Source organism: Thamnophis sirtalis, unplaced genomic scaffold (assembly GCF_051295495.1).
Source record: "Thamnophis sirtalis isolate CommonGarterSnake01/CBP01778 unplaced genomic scaffold, rThaSir2_p1.2 scaffold_15, whole genome shotgun sequence".
Taxonomy (NCBI): Eukaryota; Metazoa; Chordata; class Lepidosauria; order Squamata; family Natricidae; genus Thamnophis; species Thamnophis sirtalis.
In genome coordinates this window covers 18,683,233-18,698,158 of record NW_028261395.1, presented here as the reverse complement: position 1 = coordinate 18,698,158, position 14,926 = coordinate 18,683,233, and the positions used below count along the sequence as shown (strand labels likewise).

Here is a 14,926-nt window from a genome sequence, read left to right as displayed (position 1 = left end):
AATTAGAGTGAAGCCTGATGAGGGCCATGGTGTTGGAGGGGTGGGGATTTTAAGGTACAAAATAAGGGTTTTAGTTCCAGTGCCTCTTAATGCTCCCCAAATGCCAAATGTTTTTCTTAAATGGAACTTCATTCTTGGCAAACTACCCCATACTAAAGGCACTGAGTTGGTACTGAGGGCCACAGAAGATGGACTTTGCAATACTTGAAACATGGTTTTTACTGACATATTAGTGTATGTTTTAATTCTTGTGATTAACTGGACAGATGACTATTTCTAAACCAATCAACCTTTGCTTTGAAGGTCTTTGTTGTCCTAAGTATAGAAGTAAAAGTAAGCCATTTTTTCTGCTTCCCCCTTTTCATAGGAAGACCCCGCTTTTATCAGCGTATTCTAATAAATTGCTTGTGAATGATCTTCTGACTCATTTTCTCATTGGGAAAGGTAAGCAGAGGCAGAACGCAGGACCAGATTTGGCCTTCTTTACTCAGAAATTGACTTTACATGAACCACTTTTTCCTAAAGAGAGTCTTGCTGTGAAGTTACCTGTAGCCCAGCTGCCTGCAAACCACAGCTGCAGCTCTCTCTGTCCAGCCTTCAGCACAAATTCTGCCCCACTCTCCATTCAGAAGAAGTTCTACGTGGCCTTCGTTGGCGTGGTCCCCATCCACCAGCCGCACCAGAAACCCTGTAAATTAAATCCATACTTTAAGAGGTCCAGACAAAAGAGATACTGAAGTAAGTTGATAAATAACTTGGAAATAACATCGACTGAGTTAACACTGCCAGGATGGAGAGGACCAAGACAAGGTAGGCATTCTGTGATATACCACAATTTAGAAGGAAGGCAAGAACTGGGACAACTTAACCAGCAAGATTGTTATGTTGTTGTTGGTGTGATGGTAGTGAGAGAGAGAAAGAGAAAGAGAGAATGTGAGGCTGCTGGGGAAGACAAAACTTCTGGAAGTTGAGAAGGAGGATCCACATCGCGATGTTACAACGTGCGGTCTCGATACTCTGAGATCGACGTTGACACTTTTGCCGCTGGGGGGTCCATTGAGACCTAAACTGTCCCATAGAGATGGTGATCAGGAAGACAAAGCCTTGCTGGTCTCAGGGATATCACAAAATCCCTGATAGTCCCAAGGGAAGTGCTTCAAGCCCGCGGTAAACAGGCAGCCCCTAGGCTGATGAAATCGGGACACTCCAGAAGGAAGGAAGTGAAAGAGAAAGTGAGTCCATCTGGTGAGGTATTTTTTTCTATTTTGCAAAAGACTGCCCAAAGAAATGTTTCTTTAAAGCCAAATTAGATCCTTAAACAAAAGAACTGAGCGACAAAAATAATCCTAATGGGATCGCTGTGGAAAGTTTTTTTTCCCCTGTGTCATTGTAACTATTTTTTGTGGATTGAAATGCTCGTAACATTCTTCATCTCTCCTCTTAAAGTGAATGTATTGATTTTTTTTCCTTCTGCTTCTTGTTGCTTTATTTTTTGACTTCTGGATTAAAACCTTCCTTTTTATTTTAACAATTCTTCCTACTACTTGTTATTAAATCACACTAAAAGCAATCTAAAGAATTTTGTTTCCTACAGAAGATGAAAAGTAACTGCCACTCGGAGTTTTTTGAAACAACGTATCTCTTTCTTTATTTGACTTCACTAACTTTGCAGCTGAAGGGTTTGCAACTTGTTTACAGAAACTGATAAAAAACCAAGGGCATGAACTGTTTTCACAGGTGCCTCTTAGAATTATTTTGGCAGGGAAAGAAAGAAAGAAAGAAAGAAAGAAAGAAAGAAAGAAAGAAAGAAAGAAAGAAAGAAAGGGGGGAACAGAACCCTTCCCCTTTGAAGCGCATGAAAGAACTTGTGTTCAAGTCAATTTAAAATAAAAGTAAGAGAGGCCTGGAAGACTAGACTGGCAGTCATTATTAGTTTCTTTTTCTTTTTCTTTCCCTCTTCTGTTTTGGAAACATGGGTCAATATTTAGTTGAGGAAACTTTAAAATTCCAAAATATCTTGGCTGGAATTCAAAATCTATTGGAAGGATATGGGAGAATTGAGAAGAAGCTGGAAAGACTAGTCTTCCTCACAGCAAAAGATGATGAGCCCCCCAAATTAAAGGGGAGAATGAAGATATAGAAGATAAAAATAAGACAATAGATGAATTTATTAATGGAGCAAATGTGGGTGAAAATGGAAAGGGAATGTGGAAAAGGGAATTCAACGAATTGGAGCTCTATCCCAGATTCCAGGACACAGAAGAGGAAAAAATACTAATGATGATAGACATAAGAAGAGAAAATTTTTCAGAAGCAAGATTGACAAACAAAGACAAGTTAACTTTAGTAGCAACTGGTGGGCAAGGAGATTATCTGAGAGACCCTTCAAGCAACAAAGTGCGGAGAGAAGCCTATAAAAACCTTATAAAGGAGATAAAAAGAAGACTGACTCCGCAATTGGCAAGAGAGATGACTGTTTTGTTACTGGAAAGATACAGGTTGACAATGAAAGTTGGTAATAAAAAAATAGTTTTTTTTTATTATTGGTGATTAATAAGTAGGAATTTTGTAACTCCTAGATTGTTTTAGATTGTTATTAAATGTTTACTCACTAACAATTAATTAACCCTAAATAATAATAATGAAATGATAATGGATACAGCGTAATGATATATACATGTATTGATAATTTAGTAAAAGAAATTTGGATATAAATTGTAAATTGTGACTTGGAAAAAGACCTATAAATTTTATTAACAAATTTTCATTTAGATCTTGTTATAAAGGTGTAAGGTGTTTTTGGGGGAGGTGGCCCTGATGAAAGGAGAGGGGGCATAAATAGTAAATGATTTTTAGCCAATTATAATAACAATAAGGAAATGTTAATGGACATTGTTTAACAATATATACATGCTATGATATTGGCTAAAGTAACTTGGATATAAATTTTAGTCAGTGAGTTGGAAAAAAGGGGGGAAGGGTTAGAAACTTTATTAATTGACTTTTACTTAAAAAATGCTATAAAGGTGTAATGTTATTGGAGAATTTTTTGAAATAGCTAATGAATGCCATTATGTGGTTGTGTCTTTAAGTATGAATGATTTGAGGTAAAAGCATGTTCAAATAATTGTAGTCAAATGAGAATTGTGCTACATTGATAGCAAGATATACAAAGATTTTTGACTTAAAGTGTATAATCTAATATGAACTATAAGTAATGACTGTGGAAGAAATGCACGAAAGTTATCTGTAACCAATGGACACGCTTTCTACAAGAAGTAATGAAGGATGATTCTTTTTTTGTGTTTTTGTTCAATTAAAATAAAAAAAATTCAAAAAAAAAAAAACTCTGGAAGTTACTATGAACTACTAACTCTTCCCAGCTTAGTTTTTTAAAGGCACTAACACATTTTTAAAGGCCAAAAACACATTGGAAATGGGGACAAAGTCCTTTGACTCATCTGCCACCATTTTCTGTAATATCTAAACTACATGCAATTCTTCCATTTGCCCCAAAGACGTATAAATGGGACATATCTAATTTTTGCAGCAAATACTGTATATATATTTGCAACAAGCTATAAGAACTTGGCCAATTACCACCTTACCTTGCCATCGGCCAGGGCTGGAGAAGTTGCCTGAAACAACACACAGAAAGAGTTCAGTGTCCTTTACCTATTGATATTACAATTAGACTCCCTCCCTCCATTTTATACAGGAGTCAGATAAAAGAATAAGCCTGCAGAACACCCATTATCACAACTAAAGACAAAGACATCAGTGACAAGTAAGAATATTTTTGAGCGCGACCTCTTAGCTCCGTACCGGTTTTATCTTCAGTGATTCTGTTGCTAACCAGGGAACAGTGAATTCCCACATCTTCTTCGTGTGAGCAATCATGTTGACCCCAGTTACTATGGGGACAGTCCATCAGAGATGATTCTGTGCCTTTGCAGGCCACATCATCCAGTAAGATGAAACCTTGGCCTGGCGCAAATTCACCCTTTGATGCCAGCCTGACAGGACCACTGAAGAGAAAGAAAGAAAGAAAGAAAGAAAGAAAGAAAGAAAGAAAGAAAGAAAGAAAGAAAGAAAGAAAGAAAGAGGCTAGTAATCTTTGGGTAGTCAGAGACTAACCACTCTAACCAACAAGAATGCTTTATTCTTTGGGAAGAAGTGCATAAACCCAATTTAAAGAAGAAACATTTGTAAAGTAAAGGTGCTTCTTTGCCTGAGTTCATTCTCAAAACATTAGAAAGTTTCTCAAACTTAACAGCTTTAAGATATGTGGACTTCAATTCCAAATTTCCCAGTCAGCCTGATGGCTGGGCAATTCTGTGAGTTAAAGTTTACATATCTTAAAATTGCCAGGGTCGTAGGGCACTGCATTAGAAGATGTTATAAAACATCCTTCAGGATCCTGCAAACACATACTGTAGATATGAGCTGGTAGAATAACATAATAACTGAATATCAGAGCTGGAAGGGACCTTGGAAGTCTTTTAGTCCAACCCCCTGCTCACACATACAAGCAATATGATAGTTATAAAAAGTATTCTATTTTTTAATTCATTTTAATAAATCAGTGGAACTTCTAGGTGGACCTGCTTGAATTAAATGTAACAGAATCATTTATTTAATTTCCTGCCTTTATTTTTATAAATAACTCAAAGCGGTGAACATACCTAATACTCTTTCCTCCTCCTATTTTCCCCACAACAACCCTGCAAAGTGGTTGAGTTAAGAGAGAGTGATTAGTCCAGGTCACCCTGCCAGCTTCTATCCCTAAGGTGGGACTAAAACTCACAGTCTCCTGATTTCTAGCCTAAGACTTTAATCACTAGACCAAACTGGGTCTATTTTAACATTTTTTCCTTTACCACTCTCATCTCTCCTTTTATTCCAATCTTTTCCTCTTTTTCTAACACTAGGAAGCACACACTTCCCCTTTTACATGCATTAAGTCAGAGGTCTCCAAACGTGACAACTTTAAGACTTGTGGACTTCAGCTCCCAGAATTCTCCAGCCAGCTATAGCTATATAGCTGGGAGTTGAAGTCTACAAGTCTTAAAGTTGCCAAGTTTGGGGACCTCTTGTTCTGGCCCAGCAGGAGCCGTTGGAGCTGCCACCAGACTCCGACAGCGAGAGGCCCTATGAGTCGGCTCTGGAGGATGTGGAGGACCCTGGACAGGGTTCTGACTCCGAGCAGGGCGCAGAGAGACTGGTTGGCCACCAGGTGGCGCCTGAGCCTTGGACCAGTGGGGAGGAGACAAGGGAGAGTAATCCAGAAGCCAACAGTTAGTTGTTCCTGGATGCACACCATTGAAGAGCTACTGGGTGTCAGGAACAATTACACAATTACAGGAGGTAATTGCGTTCAGCTGATGGTCATTAGGCTCCTCTCCAGACTAAAAAGCTACTTGTGCACACGGCCCTCTTTGTAAAAGTCAACGCAGGATTGAATGTTGGAGGACAGTTCTGTGAGCTTGGCAGGCTGGATTGCTGCCAAGCCTTATCTGTGTTTATTGCTGCCTGAGTTTGTCTGAGTTGCTGCCAAGGTCCTTATCTGTTTGTTTGCTTGGCTTTCAGCCACCAAGGTTTTGGTGTTTTGCTAATTAAAGTACATTTCAGTTAAGCTTGTCTCAGCATTCGTTACTGGACGGAGGAGGGGGTCAGAACACCTCTGCATTAAACAAACACTGATATAAATAACACTGTGGCATAATTCAGGTATTACATTCTGTTGTAGTCAAGACATTTGTGACCACTAAAACAGAATACACAGAATACACAGTTGAAATTAATTTGCAAACGGTGGCATTTTGGCAATTGACAATAGTCTGTTCTCACTTACCTGAAGCCCAGCTGTCTGCAGGCAACCTGAGCATTGATTCCTGTCTTCCAGCCATCATCACAAATACATCCCCATCTTCCATTGTGGTAGATCTCTACTCTTCCTTCACTTGGATGGAGGCCTTCTGTCAATCGAATTGTTCCTTCTGCTTTGTTGCAAGAGACGGAAACCAAAAAAAAAAAACCCAGAAAAAATAAAACAAGCCTAAAACTTTCTTCCTATCCCATTTTCAGAAAAAGAGCTTGTAAAGGCAATCTTCAAACCAGCTATATATTTGGTAGAGTAGTTACCTACAAAGGTGTCACAAATGACCCCAGCATCTTCAATATGGTCACAGTTGTGTTTGCCCCAATCACTCTTCTTGCACTGGTCCAGTGAAAGCTCATTGCCTGAGCATTCCACTTCATCCAGCAGGATCGGGCCTGATCCCTTCCCAAAGTGAGCCCAAGACATGGCTCTTGAGAATCCACTGGGAGGACGAGAAAAACACACAGCGAACTGATGAACAGGAGAGAAAGCACTGCTTTGAACAAGATGCAAGAGATCTTAGTCTTGCCCTCTTAAGTGTCCTCATTCAAAGAAATTACCTGAGATCCAAGTGTCTGCAAACCACTTCAGCATCCTTGTCATCCCACTGATCATCACAGATGGTGCCCCAATGGCCATCATGGTAAATTTCTACTCGACCCTCGAAGTGATTTTTGCCTCCTACCAGACGAAGGGGAGATCCTACAGCTGCATATCAAAAAGAACAAGGATAATAAAGGAACACCATCCAGCATAATCCCAATGATTACACAAAATAGTTCCCTTCAGCTACTACCACAAATATATTTCTTGAGAACATAAATTGTGTTTATTTGAATATACACCAGCTTGATCTACCATCAACATTTTAGGAGATGGGAGAGCACTTGCATACCCTTCACCAGGTCAAGATACTCATTCCTTCTGAGTAGCACACACCACTGCTAAACAATTATTTTATTTACTCTGGACAGAGGATCAAACAACCCATTCACCTAAACAAAATGGCAAAAGATTCTAGAAAAAATGTTTGTCTATGCAATCTGGAACTGCTTTTTAGCAATTAAACATTTAGCAATTAAACATTTAGCAATTAAACATTATTTTTCTCATGTACAATTTTCTTAGAAGCTATCAACTTTTGGACCAGAGCTCCTACAAAAAGTTTCAAAACTTGTTTTCTAATTTTATCTTATCCTGCTAATTGTAGGTAGTTGTAGGTAGGTGGTAGTTGTATCCCTATGATGAAGCCCTTCCCCTTACATGCCTTGTGACATGCATCAAAGGGGAGGAAGGGGCTTTGATCAATTTATCTTGGATAGCAACTTGACCCATCTCCCTCACAGATACCTGTAGAGCAACACAGAGCTAATCCTGGAGTAGAGAGGTGGCAACCATTAGTGAAATGTAAGCTTAGCCTTGGATAACAAACAGTGAAAAGAAATCCAAGCTTGGTTTGCTTTGATTCTCTTTCTGAATCCTTGAAGAATCTTCTCAAAGGGTTGACAATGCCACTTTACCAAATAACATTATTTTGTAGTTTTGTTTTGATGCAGCAAAGCTTCCAGGATTATTGACTTTCTATTTTGCTAAAAGAAATGGAATAGAAATATCTTCTATGTGTTTGTCCTCAAGTGTACCTTGAGATGATCCACAAGTGGCTCCTGCAGTTCCCTGGATACAAGCTCTGAATATCTCCTGATAACTGCACTGGGACAGCATCTTCTCATCACCACGACAGTTTGCAGACTGAAGATGTAAGGGTAACAGCTCCGGACTGGAAGGACGCTGTCTTAGGGCTGTGCCAATTTCACTATTCAAAAGCAGAAAGTGCAGTGACTCCACAGGCAATAAGAGGTCTTGTTAAGATATAGCTTTCTTCCATATGTGTGTGTGTGTGTGTGTGTGTGTGTGTGTGTGTGTGTGTGTGTGTGTGTTTTATATTTGTGCTGATAAATAAATAAAGGGAGACTAGTATAGATCTATTTCAAGCTATTTAGCTCTCATCAGCTAGCCATACCCTTACTGGGATTCGAACCTGGGCTATATTAGATTAGACTTAAATCCCAGTTTAATATATTTTAAACCCAATATAGCTTGAAATAGATCTATACTAGTCTCCCTTTTTTTATTTATCAGCACAAATACAACACAAATGTAACAAAGGCAACAGTAAAAATATTGGGTTTCTGTCGTGATGGTCTCTTGTGACGAGCCGATAGACAGATAATGGAAGCAGTTAGCTTCCTCCCATAATTGGGGCATATCAGGGGTTGTGACACTAAATATGTGCCTACTTCCCTGGCTTCAGCTGATAAGGAGGAGGACCTGTGGCTTAATGGTTAAGACATCTGCCTAAGATGTAATACAGCACAGGTTCGAATCCCAGTAAGGGTATGGCTAGCTGATGAGAGCTAAATAGCTTGAAATAGATCTATACTAGTCTCCCTTTATTTATTTATCAGCACAAATACAACTATATATATATTGGGTTATAACTATAACTATATTGGGTTTCTGTCTGGATGGTCTCTTGTGACGAGCCGAAGACAGAGAATGGAAGTGTGACCTTCCTCCCATATTTGGGCATACCAGGGGTTGTGACTTTAAATTATATATATAATTATATATATATATATATATATATATATATATATATATATATATATATATATATATATATATATATATATATATATAATTATATATATATATATATATATATATATATATATATATATATATATATATATATATAAAATTTATTTATTTATATATATATATATATATATAAAGTTGAGTTCTACTATTTCTTTAGTTTCTCCATTTTCAAGAAAGTTACTTTCTCTTGAGAAAAAAAAACCAGAGGTGGCTCAATCCAACGATGTCTTTCTTACCTGAGCCCCAGTTGTTGGCATACCACACTGGCATCCAAGTCAGTCCACTCATCATCACAGATCGTCCCCCACAGCCCTTTGTAGTATACTTCCACTTTGCCACTTTCTGTAAGTCGCACTGAATCTGTCAGGGCAAAGAGACCAAAAGAATCAGGTCAACAGAATCTGCAAAAGGTTGCATAATGTCCTTCCCAAATCAGGCCTCTTTCTTCAGCTGCCATGGAAGATATAGGAAATTGCTCAGGGCTTGGGAGGGCACAGATTGATCACAGATTTTTTATCAATGTTTTCTATGCAATGAGAAGAGGAAAGTCAGCTGATTGTTGCAAAGGAAAACGAGTGCTAGCTTGTTTCTATCAGTAATAAACCATAATGTGAGAATTCTTAATAAGACCGAAGCCTTCTTTTTCTTGACTTTTCCATGTTTATTTATTATATTTGTATCACATGTCATTCAACCTTTTCGATGAGTGAAATGAAAAGGTTGCACTGGAAAGAGAGAGGGACAGCAAGTCCCTGGGTAGAGAACACCCTGGTTTAAAGATGACTCAGAATTAACAGAAGAGTCTACTGTAGCAAAATTTGAGTTCAATGCACAACCATTCAAGTTAAATATACAACAGTTCAAGTTCATTACTCAATACTATACAGTATTATACAATAATAGTGCTCTGGCTTATGTACAAATTTGACTTTAAGGACAGACTTTGGGAGTGAAACTCATTGTTAAACTGGAGACTGTTTATACACTGTTGTCAAGGGAAGAAAGTACAGCTAAAGGAATGCAGTTGCAGATGCTCCAGGGAAGAGGATTCCTTGAATCTCTGTTTGAGCCACTGAGATCATTTCTGAAGTAAGTTACAGTCATTCGTCCTTTTCTAACTTTGTCTCCATTCTCAAGGAAAGAACCGCCTTCTCCTGGTACAAACATCAGCTGGAAATTATTGTAAGACGGCTGGTAAGGTCTCAATCTTTCTCTCCCAACATCCCTTGGAGTCTACTTGGTCAGACTTACCTCAACTTGGTCTCTTAAGTAGAAACATTTGTTGGATTCATTTGTTGCAAAAGGAATAGTTTTATTTGAAATCAAGTGAATTGGGGTAAAGGAAAGCCAGAACTGAAGTTCGATTAACTTTCCACATCTAGTTCCTCTCCTCCCTTTGACCCCTCAATGTCCAATTATACTTGATTATTTTTGCAACAGTCCTGCATTCTTCTCCCAGGGCAACAACCTTGAAAACTCTTTTTTTTAATTACTGTTTTTTATTTTTTCATTTTCATAACACATAACCACATCTATACTGTTACATAACCAACATAATTTTATATTATTAAATATTAGCATCAATTCATCTTACCATCAACTCCCAAAAACAATTATTGGCTCCTCTGCTCTCCATACACCATATTACCCTGTCCATCACTTTCTTCTCCCTCTCTCCTCCTCCTCCCTACCTCCTTTCTACCCTCTGTCATTCTTCTCTTCTCTACTTTGAAGACTCTGAGTGTCTGAGAGGCACCTGTCAACCATCCCACTAGGTTATCTGGCAAAGAAAGACTCCTGGCTATTTGCTTTTGCCAAGAGTATACTTTACTGAAGCTTAAGTGGTTACAGAAGGCTAACTAAAATGTTCTCTTCCCTCCATCCCCTGTTATCTTTAAATGTCCAACTAGGTGCTTGTACATTGTTTAGGAAACAGGTTCTCAGCTCCCAGCTCTGCACAGGATAGTTGACCTTGGCTGGCTGAAGCTTCTCACAAGCCTGGGCTTCACTCTCCCACCCCACCTCCCACCACCATTGCTAATATCAGATTTTCAGCTCATGAAGCTTGAATAGGAGAGATGCAGCCATTCTCTTCCCATCAACTTCATCAGTTTCATTTTCCCCTCTCCGTCTCCCTCCCCCCCCCATAGTTCATGGCAGGCTGAGAGCTCTGACAGCTAGCTGCTCTAGCCCAGTATTTTCTCAACCTTGGCAAACTTAAAATGTGTGGATTTTAACTTCCAGAATTCTTCACCAGCATAGGAGTTGAAGCCCACTCCCCTCAAAGCTGCTAAGGTTGAGAAACTCTGCTCTCCATGGCCTGCCTTGGCATCTGGCTGGTGGTTATCACTGCACCACCTACCTTTTAGAGAACGCCTCACCTGACATCCTCCTCTCTAACCCAAAATCTCAATTACTTTATGATAATTCATCATTTTAGCCATCATCTATCTACTGAAGGATGGAGGCCTCTTCCACATGTTTCCAACCTATACGGTCCTGACCTTTCTTTTGCATGCAAATTGGGCATGCAAAGCTTGCTGATGTTGTCACTCCATCTTCTTTTAGGTCTCTTTCGTGGATGGTTTTTCTCAAGTGGGATCCATCCCATGATTGCCTTGGTCCACCTGCCATCAGTTCCTCATGCTACCTGATCAGCCCATTTTTAAAATGACAATTAAAAAGGAAAAAGAATATCACACTATTACCAAAACTGGCATTTCCATTTTCATGTAAAACAGGGGGACTCTGTTGTGAATGTCATCTTCACTTTTTTGAACACTGTCCTTCCCCAAGAATGCTTCTGTTGGTCACCCAACTTCCTGATGGTTTATGATGTTCAAATGCTATTCTATTTCTTCCCTCTTTTCATTTTCTCCCACTATTTCCTTTCCAGAGGGAATCCAGTAAGGAGGAGATACAGTGGGTTAAATATTAAGTACATTTTCTGTGGCACACTGTCTTCTGTTTAGATTTCTGGTAATCCAATCTCCATTCCAGAAAACTTGAATTCTTAATCTGGATGCAAACCCAGTTTAAATCAGGTTGCTCCTTCTACTTTTGAAAACATTCCTAACATTTTTAAGGCCTCATTTTATAGTTATTAATGCCACCCCAATTTTCACCTGTGATGCTTACCCTGGCTACAATCACAGTTTGCCCAGCCAGTTGCTCCTGAAATGAGTTGATAGAAGCACCAAGGGGTGGGTCCCCCATCTGGATTCCTGCAGTAGTTGTGGTTTCCTAGTCCCCGATTTGGATACTGCTGAATGTAATCAGGGAAGTCTGACCAGTTTAAGCAAACTGACCCAGAGAGGGTTGTGGTGAGGTTTCCGTTATAGTATCCAAAAGGCTCCATGTCACAGAGAGAAAATGCTGAAAGTGGAAGAGAAGGTTCATGTTTAGTTTAATGATCAGCTTGTGTAGCATCTCTGATGACAATTTATCTTTTGTTTCCCTCTGAAAGTAGTGCTCAGCCAGAAAACAGCCATCTTTTTTGTGACAGGATTTTATTAGGCAAAACAGCAGCACCTGCAATCTTTCTCCCTCTCCTGCCTCCCTCCTTCTGGCTAAACTCTCCTGGAATGGAAAAGCCATGAGAGGATATTGCTGCAGAATTGTCATTTAGAACGTGTTGCATTTTATCACTGGACAAGTAGATGTATTTCTAAGGCATTAGGCACTATGGACTGTTAAATCCCTTGATCTGAACACTTTATATAAATGGGTGTTTGTTTTATAAAATTTTATATGAAGGGGGTCAGTGGAGAGCACTGAAATTTGGCAAGTTTCTTGTAATCATTTAGCATGCTTCCCTCAACACCTGAGGAAAGGAGGAGGAGGAGGAGGAGGAGGAGGAGGAGGAGGAGGAGGAGGAGGAGGAGGAGGAGGAGGAGGAGGAGGAGGAGGAGGAGGAGAATGCTTAACTGATGCCAGTGTGGTCTTTGGGTTAAAATAGGTCCCTTATTGTAGCTTCATATTTGCTTTGAAGACTGATATGGAAATTTCAGGATGCTGAATCTTGGTCTCAATACAAGAGGCTCTTGGTCACATCATACATCACACAAAACTCAGACAACATGTTGATGATAATCACAGAGCCATTTAATGGAAAAATGGTCTTCAGTAATATAAAAATAATATATTTATTTGATAGTAATAGAAACATCATCACTTAGATTATTACCTGCATTCTGCAATTGATTCTGATTGGGCTGCGATCCTAAGACAGGCGGAGGCTGGGGCTAAGGTAGAAGAAAGAACAAAATTAGCAAACAAATTATCACCCCATCACATAAAAATTGAACTGATGATCAACATTTCTCTTAAAAGAGCACTTTTGATATAGCACAAAGGAGGTAGGGTTTCTGACTCTAGAAATCCCACTACTTTTGTGAGCTGCCACTCAAACTTCACCCCGTTGAAGGGTTTAGCTGAGACTCAGCTGGGATCCTGGACACCAAGTACAGTTTCTGTGTTAATGGAACTGATGTGTTAACCCCTCCTTGAGCTGTTCTTGAGGCAATTTACAAGAGAGAGTTGCTGTTCAAAATATGTCTTTGAACACCCAGAGTTTATCTAAAAGCCTCCAGGACATATTAGAGAAAGAGAGAGATGAGTCTGTACAAATTGATGTCTCAAAACCACCAATCAAAATGCAGCGCAGCAGCACCTTTCATAGGGAATGGTCAAAAAGTCAAAATGGGACCACACCTATGCCTGCCTCCATTTATAACCCCCCAAATGAAGAGAATTAAAAGATTCTAAAGGATCCAATTCTCTAATCATTCTGGAACACATTTGTCCATTTATTAAATATATATGTTGCCCATCTCACCATCAGGGGACTCTAGGAAGTTTACCACACAGTAGAAACAACAATACACAGCATTAAAATATTAAAACAATTAATATTAACATTAACATTAACAAAGGTGGCTAAGGGAAGAAGCAAGATACAAATGGGGTAGAGATAGAATCTTAGCTCAGCATAGTGTCTACCAGTAGTAATAGTGCCACTGGGGTGTACAATCCAAGGGTGCTTTTGCATACGGACTTTGCACCACTCCGGAATCAGATATATGTGATCTCATTCTGTCATTTGCATTTAATATTTGAACCAATTTATTTTGGCTTTAGTCTGGTGCTTTTGAAATTACACAAATGGTGATGTTTCCATTTGCACTGCTTGTGATGCAGCTCTGTAGAGTTTGAGATCAGACTGTTTTTCTCCAGCAAGCCTTTCAAAACTCTTGCTGTTCAGTTTATGTAGCATTTTGCCAAAGCCCAATTCTTTCACAGGTTTTTAAAGTCCAACAGAGTTAACAACTTCCTACAAATCAGCTCATTTTTTTCTTTGTATATCCATCAAACACATACAGTACATATTGTATTAATTAAACATGCAGAGTGGAGAGGAGCAGAGCACTCATTAAATGATGCTCTTTGCACTTTCTTCATGATCACCCAAAGAGATGGTCCCTCCAAGCTCAATGGAAGTGAAGATGATCCTGGACTGACTTTGAACTGCTTCTGTGGGATTGGACAGTAGAAACAGTGGTGGGATAGAAGTTCTTGGGCTATACCAGATCTGACCAATGAATATTTTGGATGACCATTAGATGTTAGCAAAGAGTTAGGATTTTTCTATACCGCTTTACTGCCCTCTAGTGGTTCATTTGAGGTTTGCAGTTTAGATCTGGTAGTCCTAATTGTAGCAGGAATGGCAGAAACTGGCAGTGGAGTTGAGAGATCAGCCCAGACTTTCTATGTAGGTGCAAGTGAACATAGTCCAACACACCTTGAATTCCACTGACCCTTATATAACCACAAGCAGGTGCTAACTGTTCGTTGAGAAGATTCCTCTGCATAGGGATGGTTAGCAAATTAGTTTAACTGGACCTTCAGGTGTGGACTTTATCTTTCATGCCTGACAAATAAATATACCCTAACAATGTTTCTTAAAGGTAGTCTGAAGATCTCCGGGGGTCCCTAAGACCACCCAGGAATCCACAAAATAAAAATTGTTTGCCAGTTTTTGAAGATATTTGCAAAAAAGCAAAATGATTTCATACTTCTAATAATTATTTATTTGTTAAAATTTATCGGTTTTTTTCATTTAATACATTTCATTTATGTTATATCTAATGTCTAACATTGTTATGTTTAGAAGATTCAGTAAATGTTCTACAAATGCATCAGTTTTCATTTTTAATATGATAATTATAAACATGACCCATACAAACAAAAGCTCTTTTGGGGTCCTCCATAATTTTTAAAAATCTTCTAAGAACAAAAAGTTTAAGAAGCAGTCATTAGTGATTTTTTTAAAAAAAGCTTTACTGTGTCTATTATGTCCATTTTGGAGCCAAAGATGCTTTGAAA

At 38.9% G+C, this 14,926-nt stretch overlaps 1 protein-coding gene across 1 annotated transcript in view; it reads right to left on the bottom strand.

The window, feature by feature from the left end:
• Positions 1-14,902, bottom strand: part of LOC106544074 (neurotrypsin) — a 39,246-nt gene extending 24,344 nt beyond the window's left edge. The window contains exons 1-10 of the mRNA XM_087702419.1: positions 14,885-14,902; positions 12,729-12,786; positions 11,681-11,917; positions 8,779-8,902; positions 7,522-7,694; positions 6,442-6,589; positions 6,145-6,323; positions 5,855-5,999; positions 3,826-4,028; positions 547-688 (exon numbers count right to left, since the gene is read on the bottom strand). Of these exons, the coding sequence (XP_087558545.1) occupies positions 547-688; positions 3,826-4,028; positions 5,855-5,999; positions 6,145-6,323; positions 6,442-6,589; positions 7,522-7,694; positions 8,779-8,902; positions 11,681-11,917; positions 12,729-12,786; positions 14,885-14,902 (1,427 nt within the window). The remainder of the gene's footprint in view (positions 1-546; positions 689-3,825; positions 4,029-5,854; positions 6,000-6,144; positions 6,324-6,441; positions 6,590-7,521; positions 7,695-8,778; positions 8,903-11,680; positions 11,918-12,728; positions 12,787-14,884) is intronic.
• Between the last annotated feature and the right edge of the window lie 24 nt (positions 14,903-14,926).